The sequence below is a fragment of the Arachis ipaensis genome, chromosome B8, assembly GCF_059453495.1.
Source record: "Arachis ipaensis isolate K30076 ecotype BB chromosome B8, ASM5945349v1, whole genome shotgun sequence".
Classification (NCBI taxonomy): Eukaryota; Viridiplantae; Streptophyta; class Magnoliopsida; order Fabales; family Fabaceae; genus Arachis; species Arachis ipaensis.
This window is the reverse complement of record NC_142443.1, coordinates 128,688,533-128,712,436: the sequence shown is the minus strand read 5'-3', so window position 1 is coordinate 128,712,436 and position 23,904 is coordinate 128,688,533. Positions and strand designations below refer to the sequence as shown.

Below are 23,904 nucleotides of genomic sequence, written 5' to 3'. Positions count from 1 at the left end.
AGCATCTAATAAAATGAATGTGGTCGTCTTTTTCAAATGACAAGTAAAAGCAAGTTCATTCGCTCAATCAGACAAGTTAATATGCAACAGGAGATATATGGTAATAAATAAATATTCTCATTTTTGTGTTTGTGAAACTAAAGCAGATAACACATTCAGTTATGAATCACAAAAGATCTCCGGCGATTCTCTGTAAGAATAAAAATTGTAAAATAAAATTTGAAACCTGGAAACATTTAAGAGTTTTGTAACCAATAAGCACTAAAAAAAAAAGTAAAATAAAAAATTAAATCAATTGTAAGTAAAATAAAAAATTGAACCGGATCTAACATTGGTTGCGTTTCAGAATTGAAGCACTATACACTTCTAAAGGTTTCTCCAAGTGATTTGACTGGACATCTAATTCATTGGCTTCCACAGACATCTTAGGAGATAAGCTACCAGAGGCAGTTACATTATTTTTTTCAAGTGAAATACCTAGAACTAAATCTTTAACTTCAGGCTTTGTATTTAAACCATTATAGTCACAACAGAGACGAAAAGAAAGCAGAAGATGAATGATAAGCTGCAGGAACTTACTTTTTCATGTGTGTCATAAACAAACCTCTTTCTATTATATTCAAATGTACTAAACTTCAAAAAGCAATTAGACCTCACAAAAAAGGTAGGTTATAACCATGTGTTGAATTGCTACATCCTTCTGCTCCAGCTCATAGTTACTCGAATTCACCAATTCGGTAGCGTACTGCGTACCAATTCGCGTGTGCCGTATACCAATTCATTTACATACTGGAACGTCATATGTATATTTTTCATATAAAATATTTTACATATGGCGTATTCTCATACTGAAACGTATTGCGTTCCATATAACTATGCTCTCAGTGACTCATTCGTTACCTCAAGCTTCCATCAAACTTAGGTTCATCAACACACCAAACCCTCATTTCTAACATAATTGCTCTTTTAGGTTTTTCTTTCTTTTTTATTAAATGCAAAATTGCCTAATGAAAACATGATATCAGAACAAGTACAATTTCTCATCAGTGCAGTGTTAAAAGAAATATTTGACAAGAATAGAAAGAATATCAAATGGATTATCATAAATAAATCCAATTGAAACATAATCGGATAAATAAAGTTGATAACATTAATAACAAAGTTGGATGTACTAGAAGGGCTTCACCAAGACAAGTGCACACAGGCTTTAAGACACAATAGACTTGCATTTGGGTTTGATAAAGTGCAGTGGCATGTTGGATGAGTTGCTTCGAAGACCATTTGGTGAAACTAAACTTTCATGGTAGATATAAGCCATACTATGACCTGTCTCCGTGCCATCACTGGAGCTGTCAATCACAGGAAAATCTATGCTGCTGCAATCATTTAAGTTGTACAAAACTATTCCGAAAGATGGAGAAACTTCCAAAAACACATCACTTTCCGAGAGGTAGAGAGGTTGTAAGGGACAACCTCCATTTGTATAATAGAGATGCGAGTAAAAGGGAATGATTGCCAACTGAGTCCAAGATTGGGTATCTTCATATTCCTTAATCTGCACAGAATCCAGTGCTTTGTTGTCGTATTCTCATAACAAACAGAAAGGCAGTTTCTCAAGACACATAACTTTTTGCTCCTTATACAGGAAAAATCACCTGGATCCCTGTTAGGCAGGGTACAATGACCATGAGTCTCGTTACTCAAGTCAAAATAAAGAACCACTCTACCAGCACTCCAATTACGGAAATATTTAGTAACCGACTAAAATTACCCAAAAACAACAATAACTTATCTTATTTAACATTCTTTACGACAATTAATAAACGTTAAATAAAATAAGTTTCGAGTGTTTTTTTTTTTTTTGTCTCCTTAGCATTATCCCTCCAATTAATAGTGCTTGCTCTACTACTACCAAAAAATACTCCGTAAGTATGGTCAAGTAGGTCAAATGGAAAATCATCCTCAATTCTTCTCCACGATGAAGTTTTCCCAAATGTATAAATTCTGTAACTATATTCAAAACCAGATGGCCCTTCCTTCCGTATAATTCCGTAAGACTTGTAACTGTCGCTGAGATGATCGTAACCAAAGCTAGAACGGCAGACAACATGGGCTCTGCCTCTGATTTGTGGTGATTCGAATGTGAATCCCGTCGTACAGGGGTTCCACGAGATGGCATGCATATTCTGGTAGTTATCATTATCGAGCAAGCATAACAATCCAACAATTTTGTAGTGGCGTTGTCTACTGATGCAATCGACGTTAGTAGGTTCAGTAGGATTGTTCAACATAATTGACTGTACGGACACCAGTTCTGGAGGCCAAACTGCAATAAGTTTGGATCTCGTAAGCATGAACGACGAAAGTGGTTCCAGGAGAAGTCGGCGGCGGAAATTAGGTTTCTCCATGAACTGCACACTCTCCTTAGGGAAGCAAGCTTCCACCAGTTGCAGCACTGTCGAGGCATCCCTCTCCGCATCATTCATAATTACGTTGAGCTTGAGGTGTTTCCGTGTATCCTCAAGTTCGGGAGTTAATTATCAAATGAGGCTGCATATATTATTCCTTTGGACGCAACCTGCATTAATGCACCGAGCCACCGAGCTGCCTTTTTAACGTCATCGCTAGCTTGCTGCCGTTTCAGTTTCACTTTGCGTCGCTAAGTCGATCTACCATCTATTCTACTCTTCTATATATCTATTTATTATCTTTCATGCTTCAATATCATCGTTAGCATCTTCATGGGCCTTTGGCCCGGCTTCAATATAAAGATCAAAAACACAAACAGTAAAACTTAAACTAAATAATATATTGATCAAAATGACAAAATTTTAGATTAGATTGAATTGAATTTTTTGCCAATGAGTTATAACTCAACTGGCATAGTCTCCCCATATTCAATTAAGAGGTTGCGGATTGGAGTCTCCTATCTTTGGTAAAAAAAAAAAATCAAATAAACTATGTGAATTGGATCACATTTTTATATACTCTTTCTAAACAATTGCATGAATTAGATAGAGTTTTGCAACTAAGGATCACCTAGCCAAAAGTAGCCATGAAATAATGTAACTAAGGACCCGCTTCTTAATAGGGAGGCGTGAAAACATTGGTTTTTCTCTTTCTTAGCAAACTTTTTTATAAGACTTTTTTTAAAAAAATTTAATTAAAAATCATACTTATCTTTTGATATACTACTTAAATTTTTAAATAAGTATTATAATAGACAAAATCATAATCTCATAAAATGCAAAATGCAAAATCAACAATTAAAATATTATAAGAAAAAAATATAACTAGAAAAAATCCACTATTAGTCCATGATCTATGTTACTCAAAAAGAGCTATTTTAAGTTTTTAACCAAAGCTCATCTTTTTAATAAAATATTATAAAAACACTTTCGTCATCTAATAATTACCACTTTAATTTTGTTAATCTCTCTTCCAAGGACAGGGACAAGCTATTATAAAGTGGAGAGTCAGTTTCTAATAGAGAGCTGCAAATTATAAAATGCTAGACATAATATACTATCAAATGTCATGCTAAGAGTTATACTAGCACCAAAATAGTAACTTCAACTCCAATTTTTCAATATAATCATTTTTCTTAGAGACACTCAAATACCCAATAACAATTTCAGCACAACTCAGAAATGCTCATTCTAGGGAGAAGATAAATCCATGTCAATAGCCATACTGTCAGCTTCAACAGAGGCAGGAAATGTCATCTCCTTCAAATGGCCAAAAGAATTGCCACCTTCCTCTGGAGTAGCACCGCCATTATCATCCGGGACACCATCAAATATGCTTAAGAAATCACCAGGCTCATGCAATCCAGCGTAATCCTGATAACAGTCATGATTCTCTTCCATAAGATAATTCTTCACTTCTATTCCTTTCACATGCGCATCATCATACTTGTCCTTTATGTGGCAATGCTGTAGAGCAATCGCCCTGTGCCGAGCACTCCAGTCCGGCCGACTCCAAAGGTAAAGAGGAGGTGTTTTGTTGTTCCAGTCTTCTAATTGCTTGTCGCGCACGTCAACTGAACCCGGGAGATAAAATGCCTGGAGGGATAAACAAAATGCAAAACATGAGCTAATATACATGCATGTCCCTTTGTTAATGTTTGGAAATTGGCTTTCGGACACAAATACAGAAACAATGAGACAACAGAAATGGAGACATAAACAAACACCATTCCACTGCGTCTACACCCTTTGTTTTGTTAATTAAAAAATAACTAGATTTAAACCCGCGCGCTAAAATGAATTAATTTTTATATATAAGAAAGTATTTAATAAAGAAATCTTAAAAATTAATATTAAACCTAAATAAAATTGTAAAGACATTATACATTCTAGTATGTGAAAGAGTTCATCACCTAATACATATGTTTAGCAAACTTAAATACTATAATGCAAGAATAAAGCTATTAGATGTAATGTAAATATGAATATAATATTTCAGTAATTGAAAATAATATTTATTTTTTCATGAATCATGACATCATGTATTATTAACATTATTATTATAATTAATTAATATTAAAGAGAAATAGCATTGCTATTAAAGTGAGCAAATTCTTTAGCAAACTAAAATAAAGAACTGGGGTCATTAACCAAGTTTTTTAAATAATTGTGCAAAACATTAGCAAAGATAGAGGAGAAAGAGTGAGAGATATATGATTATGTGAGAGGAGATAAAAATGTATGAAGTGAATGTTAATTTATATAGTAAATATGAATAGAAGGCAAAATAAAACTAGAGAATGAATTAGGTTTTATTAACCAATTTATATCTACTAAAGAGAAATACCATTACTATTAAAAGGCTTAGAGTAACCTACATGGAAATAAAGAATTAAAAAGTTACCAAAAAAAAGTTAAAAAGGATTAAAAAGTAAAACTAAACATTACATAAGAATAAAAGATGATATCATGATAGAAAAATTATAAAATGACAATTTCACTAAAATGTTTATAGAGCAATATTAGAAGTTATCTAATATGTCAAGAATTCATTGTGTCATTATTTAATTTTTCTTTTCATACATTATAAATAAATTGATAGATAGATAGATAAATAAATTAATTTTCGTAAAGTAAAATTTACTCTCTAATTAGGATATGCAATATTAAAATTTAGATCATTGATATCAATTAACATTTTTTTTATATTATATTTTTTTTAGAAGTAGATAATTTAATGCGTGAAATTATGAAATTAATGCTAGATTATTTATATAGATGTTATTCTTTATAGTAGTATAAATGTATTCTAAGATAGATGTTTTCTTCTATATTATTGCATGGATGACATGATAATTTTATATGAAACGTAAAAATTTGTCATTCATTGACCATAATAAAACTTTGGACTCTCCTTTTATATATTATAATAGATTAAATACACAATTAATTAGTAACAACCTTATTAAAATGGGTGTCAAAAGTGTTTTGTGTATGAATAATGTTTTACAAACAAAAATGGAAACAAAATAAGAAATTTCTATTTCATTGTCTTGTCTCTATTGTCCTCACTTTTGGGGAGAACAAAAAATAGAAAATTTTCTATCTCCAAAAAAAAAAAAAAAAAAATTCAATGTCTCGATACCTGCCTTAACATTTGTGTTTGAGGGACAACTTCAAACATTTTCAGTTTTTCACACAAGATCAAGATAAAAGTTATGGACATATAGCTACAACTTACCTTTCCTGAAAGCATCTCATCATCCTCCCAAATCAAATCATATCCACCTTTCTTTCTGTCAAGTCTGGCAAATCGAAATAAGCATAAGGTAGATGAACTTTTTTAATCCCATATCAAAAGAAATGGGGGAAATAAGTTGAAACAATAGTACAATACTAACCGTTTTGTTACTTTTGGCACAATAAGTACAAGGAGTTTTGGCTTAAATGTCAGTGCCTTGTCAATAAACTTGTTAGCAAGATAACCATTAACTCCGAAAGGAGGATTCAACCCTATGATCTAGTCAAGTATTGAGAATGAAAGAAATTAACAAAGACATTACATGTTAACAACATTCGTGTATCTAAAATAACAAATTAAACTAGGAAACAAATGCTTTGCTGGGCCTTACAAGTTGAGAACCGTTTGGTAACTCTTCTGCAGTTACGCTCATCCAATCTCTCTTTTCAAAGCTGAAATCATTCTGCATGGAGAAACGACCTTAGAAATACATGCCCTCATTGTAGAAGGAAGGGGAGAAGAGAAAAGAAACGGAAAATTAAACAATATAAAAGAATGAAAGATCATAATTACTTTAAAAACAAGATTATCAGAAGCAGCCACAAATAGAACTAACCAGTGCACAAGCATCCCATGTTAAAACAGGAAACGGGAAAGGGTCGCACCCAAGAAGCGTAACTTGACAATTACGTTAGTGGCTTTGATAACACTACCAAATGTATAAACTTACAAGCATTTGTTAAACTTAGCTTAGACAACGCACATATGTTTTAACAAGTTAAGGAGAAGTTTTTGTTGATAAAGTAACAATTCCATTAAGATGAGAAAAAAGAAATGCAGAAAAGGTGGGGGGATAGTGTTCCCCTACAGAACAGCAAAACAGAACAAAGACCTATCAAAACAGCAAAACTCTCTCCAATCTCTCAATATATGAGAGGGAAAATCCTCTAAAAGGTTCAAGAGCTTTACACCAAAAAAATGCTATGCTAAGTGCCTAATCATATCCCATAAGACATGTTTATAAGAAGAGAATCGGTCATTAAAAGTGTTATGCTCCAACCAAATCGTCCAAATAGTGGCAAAAATTGCATTGTTCCACATAATTTTTGCCTCTTCTCTACTACCAAACCCAACAAACCTAATCAATAGAAGTATATCTAGAGTTGCAGGGCACACCCAACATTCATCAAAGATGCTAAACAAATTATATCATAAGAAACTAGTCATTGAGCAGAGCAAAAATAGATGGGAATTAGACTATGTTTTTGCCCCACACATAATACACACATCAGCAGAGATAGCCTTTGTGGTCTTCCAACCTTCAACAAGTGCTTGGTAAATTAAAGAGCAAGTTCCATCTCAGAAATGACAAAATTCAACAAACTTCTTTATGTATCAGGAACCCTAAATTAAACAGAGTGGAATGCACTCATAAAACTCATTTATTTAACACAATTAATGATCCTAACACGGCACAGACATATTCTAAATTGGTGGAGCCTTTGCAGCACACCCAATATACTGATGCATTAATCCATTAGAAATTATCGTCACAGCATGCATATAACAGCCCCCACTTCACAGAATTTTTCGTTGCATTTTGATCTTGAGAATGTGCTCATTTCCTAAACGACCAACATATCTAGAACATATTACAAAACATGCATTTACCAAAATCCAAAGTAGCCAGCTGTGAAAGGTTAGAACTAGATCAAAAGATATACCTTGGCTTGGATTAAATCATAGTTCTTAAATGAGCATGACTTCCCCATCTGTTCAAGCTTTGATTTCATCAAACAACTGAAGTCATTGGAACCACAACAAAAGTCTAAAACCTGACAAACAATAACATGTAATTGTAGGACAACGCAAGTTAGTCAAAACAATAAAAAAATCCAAGCAATAACTTAATATACCTCCCAATTTATTTATTTATTTTTCAGATTGAGAAGTTCCACAACAATTGAATGCTACAAAATTTTAATGTTTCAGAAAACATCATTTATAACCTAATGTTTGTATGAATTAACATATAAGTCACCATCTTCTGACCTTAGAAAACAAATACTTTGCATATAGGTATAAGACAGCAGCTCTTAATGAAGCCGAAAGAAGGATATATATCAACCTACTTTAATTTTGTTTTATTTTATTAACATCCTACCTTAAATTATACACTGAAGATTTCATTCGAAGCACTGAAAACTTGAATGATTCAGAACCGAATATATATATTCTTTCACTAGAGTGGGAAATAGTACTACAAGATGTACAACCACCATTCTACTATCAAGATCACTGCATTTACTCCAATAAAACAATACAATTAAATCTAAAAAAATGGCATGGAAAGATAACTTCTCTGTAGCGATCACTCATTGACGAAAAAAGGGGAATACACAGTACATACCATGTCACCATTTTGCACATACCAATGAAGCCTATCAACAATCTGCAATAAAAGATGTCACATTAGTAAATAAGAACTTGAGAAAGGAAAAACATTGAAAAGATTATCCAGTATAATGAATTGTAGCGTATTAATTCACAAGATCATTACTTAGAAGTAGTAATCGGTGTTAGAATAAGTAATTAAGTATAACAGATATTATAGAATCAGTAATTCTATGACACTGCCTACTAGCACATTCTTTAAGATATTATTCTCTGTTGTTAATAGTACTACTTTTCTCCCATGAAACACAAACATACCATTACATCATTGCCTTGTTACTTTAAAATTCTGTTACACAAACGAGCTCATCATAATTTTAAGGGTGAATTACCAATTCCATACCCAAAAGATTCAGCTGCTGCTGACAGAAAGGTCACTGAAAGATGTTATCGACAAAAACAGCCCCAAATGATTTAAAAATACGACAAAAAGAACTAATAAATATTATATTTTTTTGTAAGTAACAAAAACTTTCATATTTAACAAATGACTTATCCATTAGATCTAAATTTTTGTGGCAACATTTGAATAAATATTTAGAAGGTGCACAAAAAAATTCGGAGCAAAATTTAATCTATAGATTTTTCTTTTTGTTTTTCAAAAAGATGTTGTCATTCACAATAAAAAATTTTTTAAAGAAATTCACTTGATAAAAAATTATCAAATTTTAAAGATAAAAATCTTATTTTTTTAATAATGATTTAAAAAATTTGCATTAAAATTTTATCTCTAAAGCCATTTTTTAGAATGTATATTTAATATTTAATATCTAATTCTTTTGTCGTGTTTTTAAATCTTTCCGGGCTTATTTGTCGTTAGTATCTTTGGGGTTTGTCAGCGATGCAAACTTTTGGGTACCATTTTAGTAGTTTACTCTAATTTTAATAATAAAAATTACCCATTTACTTTTTTCAATTTCAGCAATGAAAAAATTATTTCTAAGATGTATGCTTAAGTGTATTACTTAAATAAAACGTGGTAACAAAATTATTAACATTATAAAACTATAAACTAGTAAAAAATAAAAAGTTTAAACAGCTAATTACATTGTGTATTACAGAATGTTTATAACATGAATATTACTTAACCGACTTCATACAATATCTGTCATACATTTCACAAAGAATTAACTCACACAAAAGTAACATTTTATTAGATTAAGAACTACAAAAATTCATATTCATTTAAATTTATTTCATTTCTTAATATTATACTTATCTAAAGAATTGCATACACTAAATTTTATTTTAAATCTTCTCTCTATTTTAAATATTTTTACTTAATTAATTATGTGTATGTAGTTTCTTAGGTCTATACTATCATAACTTTTTCAGATTGTTGATAAGGCTTAAGTTAAATTAACTCATTTCCTTAATAAAGTTGTTCAATATTGAAAAAAAAAACTAATGCCTTTTGTCCTAAGTACTCCTAACTAGTAACTAATTTAAAACTAAGAATAGTTTTTCAAAATAGTAGTATATCAACAAAGAATTTGAAATGAACATAAAAATCATTATAACTTCGAAAGAGTCAAATACTATACTATATTATTACAAACGACATTTATCCCAAATAACATATTAGAAAATAGAAACTTGACCACTAATGAAACAAATCAAACATGTGAAGTCTTCAAAATATATAATAATTCACATATTTGATCCAATAAGCAAAAAACGGACGTATTCCAAGCATTTTTACACATTTCAGCTAGTCATTCCCTGGAAGTAATTTTATATTTATATTTTTTACTTTTTCTTTTTCTTTTTCTAAGCAGGGAGTAAATATAGGCATTGGCAATGAATTACTCATACGGTGAAACCCTCCAAACATGTACACATGCATACACATAGCTCGAGCAACCGAATAAGAAAAGGTAGGTAAAATATGTCAGCCTCTTGGCAATTAGTATTTAAAAAAGAAAAAACATAAAAATAAAAATAACAAAATTTACCTCTTTCAGCTTGTCTATTTTAGTGAAATGGCGACCAAAGGACGTATATCGCATACCATGAAGAAATGGAGCAAGATAGACTTTTAGTTGCTTCTGTAAGTAAATTGACAATCAAGATTATCTTTCCAATAAAAACTTAAATGTGTTATATTTGTATGAATATCCAAAGTAATGCTTGCAGTGCCAAAGCATAACACTTTTTCCAAGGTGCTGATAACTATCAACAGAAAAGAGAAGGCTTATTGAAATTGCAATAACAGAGTAGAGTTGCTTTACGTGTGTAAATAAAATGTATACAAAGTGAAATGAAGGCTCTAGTAGCTGTATACAAATCCGACATCTCTCAAGGATATAGTCTCTATAGAGTTTATGAGTGTCAGGCATCCCTCACGTCAAACATTTTCAAGTATGAGTGTATGATGCACATGGAATTAGTAGTAACTAGAAAATCCATCAAGATGGGTATCTATGGTAATTACCTGCGATAGGGATTTAGGGGGGGAGGTACCACCATAAAAGAAAATATGGACAAAGCTTGGGTTTGAAATTCCTTTACAAAGGCATATAGATCTAAGAAACCACTTTTTAATTACTATTCCTAGTTACAACAGTAAAATAATGAGCTTAATCCGCTTCCCATGTCATTTTCTTGTATGCATGAAAATGATTTATTATGGATGATAGTTCAAATAATTCTAATACTAAAGATTTAGAGAAATTCACTCATGTGGTTTGTATATGACAATGAACAGCTAGCTGATATATTGACTTTGTCCTACGAAACTCTTTTGATTGAATCTATTTGTAACCAGCATGCACATGACATATAAAGTGTAGAGTTAATATTTAAGTTGTAGCAGCAATATATCTACTAGAGCTCATTATTTAGAGTCTTATGTGGATAAGTTATGTATATAACATTGTTCATAGTATAAATATCCTTATGTGTGAGACGATACATCATACATTTCTACCAAATTCTTTAAATATCAAAGCAAAGAAATTTTACTTAAATGAGGACTAAACTAACCAAACTGACCACGAAATATTTAACATTGACAAAACTAGAAACTAATCCCGCATATCAATGAAGAAGGGAGAAGTCAATAATCCAATACACACAAAGATTACATCCGTTCGACAAAAAATGATCAAATTTTAACTGACAGTAACAGAGCGTCTTACATGTGGCATGAGTCATTAGTCAAGAACTGTTAAAGGGTTATCTGTCTATTTGAGAAGTTAATTGGAAATGGGTATCAAACATCTATTTGTACTAATAATCTAGGTAAGGCACTTGTTTACTACAAGTTCACAACTGACACAGGCTCAGCCCAAGAAAATCCTAGGTGCTGTTTTATTCTGTAGTCAAGAATAGTAACACAATTATATTACAGTTATGGTAAATGTAATCAAGGTAAGTTGTTTCAACCTGCCAAATAAAAAGCTGATGGAGGATCCCTGGTTCACAAATAGCTTTTGCATCCTCGATACTACACCCTTCTTCTAACTTCTGTAAAGCTGTTTGAATGGCCTACAAGAAAAGCCAAAATAATCCATAACAGAGCCCAAAATGTCTCGTTCTAGATTACGAATGCTTACAGCTGCATTCAAGTAGTAAAAAGCAAGATAAACCTTAACAGAGCCCTCTACTTTCCCTAGAGTAAGGCTCTTATCAAATCCTGTTTCTGTGAAACAAGAACTTGAACCAAAGCATTGATTGTTCTTCTTGAATTCTTCCTCATTGACTGTAGACATTGATTCTTTCACCAAAGATAAAATTCTGCACAACAGTAATGTTCAAATTGTAAATAGACAAACTTCAAAATCAATCTCTTTCTCTAAAGTTTATCCAATATAGTTCACAATCATACTCTTTTTCCATATCAGCTTGAATAGAGTCAGGCGATGTTTTGACTTTTTTCACCAGAGGCTTGTCCAAGCTACGTGTTTCTGTTCTTTGACTAACCAATTTTCGTTGCAGAGATACAGCCTGTTGTATTCTTGAACTCGTGTGTGTGTTATCTTTGCTCAAAATCAATTTACTGCCAATGCTTGGTAGGGATCTACCGGACAAAGACTTCTTTTCATCTTTCAGATATTTGCTAGAAGCAACAGACTCGAGTGATCCATGTGAGAAACATAGACCTTTCTCGTTACATATTTTATCTCGAACTTTGGTAGAACTATCATTTTGGATAGCCATGCTTTCCCTTGTAACCAGGTTAGTTGCCAATGACTTCTTATGAGGAAGATCTTCGAAACTTTTCCTCAATAGTATAGCATCCTTCTCTTTGCTGAATAATTTGTGGCCTTGTTTCTTTTCCTTCACTTTATTATATGGAAATACTAGATGATTTCTAGCAGGAGTGCCAAGTTCTGGAACTATCTCATGATCCCTGAACAACAAAGGATTAGAAACAATATAGCAATGGTATAGCATATGGAAAATAACAATCAAAAGACAAATTTGCATTATGAAATTATTGAACAGTAATAAGTAATAACTTACATACAATACATCAAAATACGACGATCAAGTAGGTTATCCCAGGCCCTTTGTGCAATGCCTTTTTCATAATCAAATGTGAGTGGAATCTCCCTTAAGAAAATAACATGAGACAGAGGTACTTAGGACAACGCAAATAAATAAAAATATGCAGAGGAATTTCAGCAATGACACAATACTTGATATTTGATAAAAAAAAAAAAAGGAAAGGAACAAGAAAAACCAACTTGGGTAAGCATTTCCTGTGGTAAGCCTTAGGGCAGCGTCGACATACTGCAAACTGCAAATCATGAACATTCCTATTTTCACCTTTTCTGCATAAAGTGCATATGTGAAGAGGACAGATAAATGTCTTGTCAATAACAACTCTCTTTCTCCTTTCCTGTTGCTCCGCGTCAATGCCGGGGTAGAGTAGCCTTGCAACACATGCAGGATGGTAGTGCTGACCACAGTTTGCAGTAATACAAGGAAACACCTAAGAGAACCAAACCACAAAATTGCTTCCATTTAACCGTAAAGAAGGAAAACAAGTAAATTAAGCTCAACATTTAAAACAATACGAAATGACAAAAATAACAAGACAAAAGTTGAAAACTGAAATTCAGGAAAAGCTTTCTTAATATTTGACCAGCACAGAATATCACGATTTCAAAGAGAATAAGAGATACAAGACAACGAGTCTGTCAATGCTTCTTTTCACAGTAAGCGTAATCAAATCCTAATATTCAGGGAAAAAAGATTCATAAGAATGGTCCACAAATCCTAATGTCCCAGAATACTTGTTTTGCAAACATATGGGGTGAAGTCTTTGTAACAATATTTTCAACTTGATGACTTACAAACACGTTGTGCATAGAACTCATTAACCCAACATATATTTTTAATAATTCTAAGACATTCTATCCACTGTCACATGTTCTGTGTCGTCATAATGGACAGCGGTGCACGAGATATATTAATGGCAGCATTGTTTTCATACAAAACCATCAGAGGTGGAACAGTTTTCATGTTAATTTAATTCATTTAGCAAAAAGCTTCAGTCATAACTCACAGGTTCCATAAGCCATATCTCAAATGCAGCTTAAACATTGCTTCTTGCCACCACATTTTGTTATAATACTCTAAGATAGACCACCACAAGACCAAGTTTTCCCATATAAAGGTATAATACTCTAAGATAGACCTCCAATCAACAGGTGAGCTGGCCAAGTTCTTTCATGTAGAACGTTGAATGCATCAATTGCTTAATTATCCAGACACCCTCTTTATCAGAATGAATACAACAATGCCATTCACATGAATAAGTATCGTGATTTCTTTAGAAAACCTTTGTATAAAATGGGGTGACCGTAAATGAAAAGCTGAGCAGTGTGAATCAAAACTTTTCAAACCATACCATTGGTGCTAGTCTCAATCCATATAAAGAGTGTTCTAATTTCAAACTACATTAACTGATAATGTGGCCATTCCAGTAGGCAGTTTGACGTGTGGAACCTCCTTAAGGTCAACATGCAAAAACCTATTCTTGAAATCCATTTGATGTCATGGCGAATCTTGGCATTCCGCAATGGAAAGAATAGTATGCACCAGAATCATCTTAGTGACAAGTGTAAAGATCTCATTAATGATCAAGTCCATACTCTTGCTTACATCTGTTAGGGCCCTAAAGTGGGAATCTAAGAAGTGGGGAGGAGGTCAATGCAACTAACACGAGTCCAATATCTTGATGAGACTATGGTGTAATGTTTGTAATAACCCAAAAATTAATTGGAGTTAGCCTCAGTAATAACTTGGCTTTGCCAATAAAGTAAAGCATAATGGTCGGGTTTTGTTTCCCATTGCAAAACGCTCATTGTGGTCTGACTTATGAATGTAAGAATGATGATTGAGTGCTCTAAGTTAGGGAATGAATAATTGGTTGTGTTTGAAGTTTGAACAGTGGGAAACCAGATGTGTTGAAGGCAAATCCATTGTCCTGAAAAATTGTCTCTAATCCTTTGTCCACAACTAATCAAGTTTTTATGTCCTTAGTCTATGTATTTCTATCTAGACAATATCCAAATACAGCTTTAGAGATTAGGGCCTAAATAGCATTTATTATTGTGATGTTTCCTGTAAGACTAAGAAACATGAGTTACACTAAAAATATTAAAAAATAATAAGTATTTGAAATGTACCTCTGCATTTGATGATTCATCAGATGAACCCAAGTTGCCACAAGCAAAGCATTGATGCTTCTTATTTTTACAATTTTCACAGTAAAAGTTTGGAAAGGCCTGCAAAGTTTAGATTTGGTCTTATAAAGCTACAATTGGAAGTAGAGACATATATTGTTAACACTGAATTTGAGACTTTGAGATGAAAATGAAACAGGAGGGGAAGCAAAATAATGGAAAGTTTCAAGTAGAGTATTCAGCATCACTTACTTTCAAAAGTGCTAATGAAAAATCTTAGTTTTTATTCAATTTGGAATACTTTATTATAGAGTATAACTGAAGAGAACCGAGATAATTGGCTCCCATTTACTCTCTTTTTTCCACTCCTTATGAGAAAATACATCCGAACATGGCTCAAGTTATATTTGTTCTACTTTTTTCTTAGAACAGCTGAAGATGGGAGATAGTTACTTACTGTAACTTGAGCTTTAGTGAATCCAAGAGAATCACACAATGAATCTTTACCATCTTCTATAGTTGGATGGAAGGATCTTAAACATCTTCCTTCACAGCTGAATTATTGTAACAAAAGTAACTAGTTCAGTAAACAAATGTGAAAATGCCCTAATTTCTTAGCAATACATAAAGGATGGAGAGCAAAATAATGCAAGTCCTTATAACCATGAACTTGTATTGAGAAGACATACGGAAGTATTTCACCACCATTGTCACAAATTGCACAAACAGTATCATAACCAACACTTTGCCCAACATTGACGCCAAGTTCACCATCGGACTTGTCACTCTCCTCTTCTGAGTCAATTATAAATTTTGGTTTCCTAGAGAATCGAACATCCTGCCATTAACCAACATAACCTCAAATAACTGAAATAAGAAAGAACATAAAAGAATATCTACATAAATAGAAAAACAAAGAAAAAACAAAGAGCTAACAATTTCACTGACCTCATGGGATAGTTCATTTGAATCTCCCTCTCCAATGAAGTTTAGCAGATACTGTAGATTCAAGTTTTTTATTAAAGAAAAAGTAAACAAAAAATGAAAATGATGCCATATGGTGAATCCACATTATATTCAGAAAATAGCAAAGGTCAACAAGTGATTAAAGACAAATCAAATAAATAATCGAGCAATTATCCATCCATAAGAATTGAGAATGTCAACCTTGCAACTCAACTGTATAAAGCCAAAGGAACAATGGCAGACATCAAACAACTCTATTATTCTGTCATGTAAATAAGTTGGTTATCATTTGAGAAAAAGGTTCAATGGCTACCCCATTATCTGTAAATATTTTATTAAGAATTAAAATTTTAAAAATAGGAAGCCATTTATTGTGTAACAGGCACCAGAACAATTAGCATAGTAATTCAATTTTTGAATGCTAATATATATAAAACCCCTTTTAATTGCACAACAAACCCAAAAGCAAGAAATAAGTGGTATATATGCAGGCTTGTTTCTATCAATTGCATAAGTTATCATTAACCCTCTTTAATGTATTCTTAGTAAAAAACACAGTAGTACAGACCTTCGACTTTGCGAAATCAGCATCCCTTTTGGCGGCCTCTCTAATCATTGACATATGATTTATAAGATCATTCTCGGACGGCATTACATCAAATGAGCTGTGAAACAGAACATATATTAATTAACGAATTGGAATATGCAAAAGACCGAATATTCACAAATGACAAAATGAAAATTCATGCCTAAAGGCCTTCATTATTTTGTTCCAAATAGAAACTCCAGTTTCCTCTGGATTCCATTTCACAGCATGCAGCCAAGATACTGTGACTAGGACTGTCCTAAAAGCACTTTCAAAGCACTTCCTTGGCCTTTGCAGTGTTATCCAGTTTTTGTCCTTCAAACGCACTGAAATCTCCGGCTGCTCCTCATTGGAAAGTTCGAACCTCCATCCTATAATCTGCTTATGAACCTTCTGGAGTCCGTCATCAGCAGTGCCGCGCAAATATATTTTTGTTCCCGAACTACAACTGATCTCATCACTAGTGCTCCACAACAATGTCAAACTAGAAAGTGGTGCAAATCCATCATTCTCATTTTCAAACCAATAATCGTTAACACCACTTGGAATAATCTCACCCTCTTCATCAGATGATGCCATTAGATGTCCAAATAATCTGTGTTATAGGGAAAGAATTAAGTGTTATAGTATCCCATTGCTTGTAGCATAGATTCATATATTAACTAAACAAATAACTACATGAAGAAGATTTACAAAAGTGTTTTCAGAATATTAAGTATTCTACCTTTTGGCACTTCTATGTGATTACTTGATATGGTATTCAAACCAACCAAATGTTATTTAAAAGATTCATATAAAACATAAAGTGAGAGGGAAAAAATTGAAGCGTTTAAAACTTTTATCTTAATTGTATGTAGCAAGAATTTAAAAAATAATAAAAAAATAAAAAAGATTATCGTGTATTATATACTTATAACAGGAAATCTAAACTTCTTTTTTGGTTTCAATGAACTCACTCACCTCAACCCGATATTTTAAAAAAAAAAGCACCATAAAGAACTCATAGTACTAAAAAGATGTTCTTATTGAAAAGCCTCATGTACAATATCTTTGTTTTAAGGAGCTAAAATACTACATTTTTCTTCCACGACCAGAATATCTATGTCAAATACAGGGACATAAGCCAATTAAGACACTTCGTTTGGTGAAGAGAGGATGAACTCTCCCGCTCCACTGCACGCCACATTGAACCAAAACTCTTGAATCTGAAGTTAGTAAACTAAACTTATTTTATAATAAAAAACAAATAACAATATATTGGCAATTACTCCACTACCTTTGAAAATTAGAAGGAAAAATTAACATTTTTTATATATTATCGCATAATAACCTTAATTGTATACGTATTAAAACATAAAACAAATCTTTCTATATATTTTATTTTAATAAAGAGTGTCGTATTTAAATTAAACTCTATATAATTAATTCATCACATTATTTCCATTTATATGTCACTATAAAACTTGATAAATACTTGCCTTATCTAAAGTATATTTAGAGTGTGTTCTAAATTTATTTTTATCTAAATTTTATGTATATATTAGATTGTTTAATTATATGATTATTTTAACCAGTCAAATAGTTAGTTAAGAGGTTTCAAATCTGAGTCTGGCGAATACTTATGAGTAATTTTACATCATTAAATATAATCACACTATTAAAAATATTAATAATAGCTAATTAATAACTACAAATCACATTAAATATAATCACACTATTAAAAATACTAATAATAGCTAATTAATAACTACAAATCACAAAATATGCTTGTTCCTAGCACTCGTCTTCAAATCTAGCTTTGTACTTTATTTTTGCTTTTCTATCCGGAAATAAAAGAGAAAGCGATATTTTCGGTTCCATTCTCTTTATTTTTTTCAATTCTCTCACTTTTAACTTTTAAGTTCCATTTCTTGCTTTGCATTTTTTATTTTCGTCACACTCAAATAGAACGAAAAGCAAAACCAGGAGTAAAATATACATTCGAATAGGTAGCTAATATTCAAAACGACCACAAGTTTTGTTCATTATTCAACTGAACTTCTAAACGATTGATTATTTCAAACTAAAAGCACGACGTTAAAACGAAATCAAATAGAAAATGCACTGGGAAAAAAACCTTACTTGAGAGCAGAAGAAACTTGAAACCTAGAAGACCAGAGTTTTGGTTTAGCTATGATTTCATCTTATTAGACGAAGAAGAAGGGAGAAGAGGCAAGAAATGAAGACTGAAGAGACTCATTAATTGTTGATTTCAGTGAGTGACTTTCCGGTTTCCATTTACGAGCATGTTGAGTGCGTGAGTGCTGCTTCAGGATACTTGCAATACACGCTGCCCTTGTATTTTGTAGTCCATTTCGGGAAAATGAAAAGGGCATCACCGTAATTTTGGTCCACATTCACAATTTTTTAAATACATAAAATAAATTCATTATTTCTCAATGGTGGATTATAGCATACAGATACGGTCATACGGATGCTATCCATAGAGAGATCAAAATTATTCTCATTTGTGGAATGGTTATTTTACACATAATCCTTCTTTTCTTATGTAGGGAGCAGCTTAATAAAATTTGGCAAAATTTGTTCTAATAATGGCTAATAATATTTGTGATGGAGTCATATGTGAGATACTAGAGCCTTGTAACCAAGTCGTCTTATAAGGAATACACGATTTTATATATTTTAATATTGTAAAAATATTGTTCATCACCTAACTAACAATATTAAGTTACCAATGAGTTATAGCTCAAATGACATAGTCTCCCCATACTCAATTAAGAGGTTGCGGGTTCGAGTCTCCAATCTTTGGTAAAAAAAAAAAAAAAAACTAACAATATTAAGTTGAGGTTTGTAATCAATAACTTTTATTCTGATATATATTAAAAAACATATGTTCACAACTGATTTATCACATAATAATTAATGATTTTTTAATGAATATATTTTGAGTTTATTAAAATAATTGTCTTGTAATAAATTAATAATCAGTCTATTTATATTTGTAATATAATTAAAATATTAACTAATGAAATATATCTATTGAATAAAATATTTAAAATAATATTAGATGATCATTAAAATTTATTATTTTTAGTCAGTAATTAATCATCAATAATGATAAATCCAGAAATTTTTAACAGTAAAAAAAATTTTGTACATGTAGTATAAAAAAATTTTTCTATTAATATTATAAAATATAATGAATTTTTAAATTATTTGATTAATATATCTATTAAAAAGAACTTAATAATATAAAACAATAAAAAATTATTGAAAATTTATTTATTTTTTGTTTTATATTTTAAAAAATATAGGATAATTTATTGTCAATTTAATCAAGCACTTTCATTTTAAGAAAATAATCTTTTAAAGTAAAAAAAATAAAATCTCAATCACTATTGAATTTATAATTTCCATAACGTGAGAGTGTGCTATTTTGATTTAAATTATATTAGAACCTTATTTTTTCATTTTACCAATTTCTTTTCTTTAAAAGAGCATAACCTTTCTTTCTAAATATGTTACTAAATAATTATTTAAAAAAAATTATCTTTTATATAATTACAAAATTAACTCTTTATTATAATATTTTTAACAAAGAATACTTTTAACTATAGTTGTCAAAATTAAAGTTAACTTCAAAAAAAAATCAACTTATAAACATATTCTTTCTAATCTCAAAAAATTAAAAAGAACATAAATTCAATTTAAGTTTGATTATGTTCGGTAGCTCGTGTACCAGACGGGTCGGGATGATGCTTCGGTTGGTGAAATGGGGTGTCGCCTGATTCAGGGTTGCTGGGTTGGAGGAGGAGTAGCCGACGTCCCGAGTTTTTCGTGTGGAAAAGGGGGTGTCACCTGCAAAGACACTCCGACGCACTAGTCAGTTAAGTGTGCAAGCGAAAAGGGGATAAGATGATGTGTGTCTAGGGATGGCAAAAATCCCCAGCAGGGCGGATATCCACGGGGATTTACCCGTCACGGGGTAGATATGGGGATGATTTTGTACCCACGGGGACGGGGGACGGGGCTCCGTATATTAAACGGGACGGGGGCGGGGATAGAGGTCCCCACCCCGTGGAGACCCGTTTAAACCCCGTTTATGTAAAAAGATATATATATATATATATATATATATATATATATATATATATATATATATATATGTCATATGAAGGAAGGTGAAAACCCTAACAGTCACACTTGCAAAGTTGCAATTCACAATCTTCAACCTAGTCTCTGTCTCTCTCTGAACTCTTCACCACCCTCAAACCTCAGCCTCTCGCCCTCTCTGAACCACGCACGGTCGCACCATCAGCACCACCGACCGCCACCGACTGCCACCTCTCACCCTCTCAATCCTTCACCGCTACGGCGCTACCTCCCACCCCTCAGTTCGTCACCGTCACCGTCATCTTCACCGTCTTTGCGTCTTCGCCGGTCGTCACCTCTTCGCCGTCGGGTAACTGGGTAAGGCATAGAACAATGCTCACACATGCTTTACTGCTGCTTCTCCTCTTCACTCCTCACGGTGAAACCATCAGTCTTGTCTCATCTCCTCTCCTCGAACATCGCCGACCACCGACCGCTGACTGCCGCGTCTCCTCTCCTTTCCTCTCCGCTTACTGGATTTCTGATTTAGGGTAATTAGGTTTAGAGTTCTGAATTTTTTTATTATGATTTTTATTTATGGTTGATTTGATTCTGAATTTTTTATTTAGGATTATTAGATTATTAGTTCTGAATTTTCTGATTTTGATTTCTATTTAGGGTTATTTGATTCTGGATTTTTAAATTTTGGTAATTAGGTTCTAAGTTGTAAATTTCTAATTCTGATTTTTATTTTGGTATTTTGATTTTTTTTATAATTTTCTGGTGATCATTACCGGATCAATGTGATTCTTAAATCTAAGAAGTTTGCAACATTCATCCTGGTTTGATATCGACATGCAATATTCCCTGTTTACAAAATATTTGGAAAATTTATGAATTCCAAAAATGTTGTTTACCATTGAAACGATCACAGGCAAGATTTTATTAAGATAAAAACAAAAATTTATTGTACATTATCTGACAGCTTCAATTTTTCAATGAGCCACAAAATTGGTCCCTGATTATTACTTAATAATAACATATATATTTATTGATTTTCTAATTTCGTTGATTTCTTTTGAAGCATGCTTAAAGAATATTCATCCATCTCTTCAGTTACATGTATAGCAATTGTTAATTTCATGTATCAATTTTAAATTTTAGCAATTTTTTTCAATTTTTATTATTTTTTACTAAAATCCGCGGAGACCCAGGTCCCCGGCGGATACGAAGTCCCCGTTACCCGCCATGAGGATGGGGCGGGGACGGGGACAGATATTGGGGGCGGGGGGCGGGGGGCATGTCACCGCCCCCATGGGGACCCGTTGTCATCCCTATGTGTGTCGTACCTTGGGGGAGGGGTAGGACCCTCCCCATATATACCGTGTCAAAAGTGGGTCCCACAAGGGCAGACCCACCTTCCTCGAAGCTTCCCCATACAGCTGTAGTAGAGCTGTCAAGGACGCGTGTCTGGGTCGGTGGTTGGGCGCCTCGCACCCGACCGTTCAGGTCGGGTGGTCTGCGGGTCGGGTCGGCCCGCATGATGTTTGGGCCAGGCCATAACAGTGTCCCTAACGCGTCAACAATGGTCGTGAGCGCCGTTGGTAGTGCGTTATGTCTTCTTTCGTGTGTTGTCGCCAGGTCGGCCGCTCGTGGAGAGAACGTGCCTCTTGTGCGCGTGTCCATTCATTGCTGGGGATAACCTTTTGTCGCCTCGTTCTTCGCATCAGGCATTTAATGCTCATAATGGGTTATTTCAAAACCCTGCGTGCAAAGACTATTTTGCCCTTTGCCTTTCGCGCTTGTTGAGTTAGTTTCTTAATCCCCCTCTCAGTTTTCCATTTTGCTTCCATTTCACTCCCTTGTTCTTCCCATCTCCGTCTTCTTCTCTCTGAATTTCCTACTGCTATTCCTACATCCTTGTGCGTTCACCCCTCCTTGCTTCCTTCCGAATCTCTGCAACTATCCTGGTAAGCGCTCATCTTCCACTTTTTGTTCCATATTTGTTTTACCTTCACTGTCTGCATTCTATATGCATGATGTATTTCTGATTTCACCCGTATGTTAGGTGACATTAGTGTTAGATAGGTGCATTAGGGGGGTTACCATTCCAAGGCTTTAGTTTTAGGCTTTTACTTAGGATTTGCCTCAGCCATGCTTGATTTCAGTTGTTGAATAGGCTAAAGGTAGTTTCTGGGCCTTTTTCGAGCTCCCGACCTCGTAAACTAACCGAGTGGTGCCCCCACTGTAGGTATGCCTCGTATTGTCTCACAAGCTTCCACCTCAAGCGTGGGTTACGACCGGTATGCTTGGGTGACCTCCGACGTGAAGGACTCTCCGAACCAGATGGGTGAGGAGGAGCTTACAGAGTTCCGCCAAGCCGAGTACTTGTGCGGCGGGACTGACGAGGAGGCCAATTAAGATATTTTCGTTCCTGCCTCCAACGAATGGTTATACGAAATCAACCTCCACTCCCCCCGAGTTGCCGACTGGATTTGGTTCTACAAGGCAATGTTCACCCAATTAGGAGTTCGCATTCCTTTCTCTTCCTTTTAAATGGCGCTCCTTAACCGGATCTCCATGGCGCCATCGCAGTTGCATCTGAATAGTTGGGCTTCCATCCGCTGTTTTTCGAGATGGTGTGTGAATACTTAGAGCTGCCGGTGTCTGTCGACGTTTTTCTTTTTCTCTTCAACCTTACGAATCCTTCCAAAGAGGGGAAAGCAAGGAAAGGATTCATGTTCTTCCGATCTGCCCAAGGTCGGAGGATTTTTGGCTTGTTCGAGGACTCTTACCATGGGTTCAAGGACAAGTACTTCAAGGTGTGCCCGGTTAAAGGTCGCCACCCCTTCTGGTTGTCGTTAGAAGGGCAACGCCTCATCCCAACGTATTGGAGTTTCAGGGCGGGGTCCAACACCTTTATTAAGGTGACCTATAAGGGAATGTCCGCTGTGGATAAAAAGATTGCCGACGTGTTGTTGGCCGTCTTTGGGAGAAACCACGTGAACCCCCACCTTCTCATGGGTGACCGGGAGGTCACCAGAAATTATATTTGTGAGTAGCTTTAACTTGCATTTCTTGCGTTATTGTTGCTTCGGTTTGTTATGCCGGTTTCACGAATAACCTGTTTTACTTTTTGTTGCAGTAGGAATATCTGCCGAGATGACAGGTCTTGAGAATTTGTATAACAACTTCCTGTCTGACGAAAGCGACGAAGAGACGGTCGACGGGAAGCCGGAGGCCCCGCCTAAAAATAAGGACCAAGCGGTGTCTCCGCCCCATGATGCCGAGATGTCGGATCGCAATGCTGAAGGGGCGCGCGTTTCTCCTATTCGTGAGGAGGTGGCCAGTACTGGAGATTTGACCTCCAATCCACAAGTCGAGGAGGATGACTTGAAGGTTATCCACAACCCCAAGAGGCTGAGATCATCCTCCAGCCCTGAAGGAGCGCTCACCGTG

General features: G+C 33.9%; 1 protein-coding gene and 1 pseudogene across 1 annotated transcript; both read right to left on the bottom strand.

Moving 5' to 3' along the window:
* Positions 1 to 1,207: 1,207 nt before the first annotated feature.
* On the bottom strand, positions 1,208 to 2,479 carry LOC107611595 (uncharacterized; annotated as a pseudogene).
* Positions 2,480 to 3,370: 891 nt separating this feature from the next.
* On the bottom strand, positions 3,371 to 18,668 carry LOC107614140 (protein ENHANCED DOWNY MILDEW 2-like). Its single transcript, XM_016316366.3, has 19 exons — positions 18,475 to 18,668; positions 16,517 to 16,948; positions 16,336 to 16,432; positions 15,750 to 15,800; positions 15,491 to 15,639; positions 15,259 to 15,355; positions 14,805 to 14,903; positions 12,855 to 13,102; positions 12,631 to 12,720; positions 11,993 to 12,517; positions 11,754 to 11,901; positions 11,551 to 11,652; positions 10,119 to 10,211; positions 8,120 to 8,161; positions 7,434 to 7,544; positions 6,101 to 6,172; positions 5,870 to 5,988; positions 5,710 to 5,773; positions 3,371 to 4,064 (listed from the first exon to the last, which is right to left on the bottom strand). The coding sequence occupies exons 2-19, from the start codon at positions 16,930 to 16,932 to the stop codon at positions 3,660 to 3,662; spliced, it is 2,928 nt and encodes a 975-aa protein (XP_016171852.1). The 5' UTR covers positions 16,933 to 16,948; positions 18,475 to 18,668; the 3' UTR covers positions 3,371 to 3,659.
* Positions 18,669 to 23,904: the final 5,236 nt, after the last annotated feature.

What these genes read in the sequence shown, in the direction of transcription:
- LOC107614140 (XM_016316366.3), bottom strand. Translation starts at nt 16,932, where the DNA reads ATGGCATCATCTGATGAAGAGGGTGAGATTATTCCAAGTGGTGTTAAC. An exon ending in CTGATTTCGCAAAGTCGAAG is followed by an intron (nt 15,801 to 16,335) that starts GTCTGTACTACT and finishes TTGAATCTACAG; the next exon opens with TATCTGCTAAACTTCATTGG. An exon ending in ATGTGCAAAATGGTGACATG is followed by an intron (nt 7,545 to 8,119) that starts GTATGTACTGTG and finishes ATTGTTTGTCAG; the next exon opens with GTTTTAGACTTTTGTTGTGG.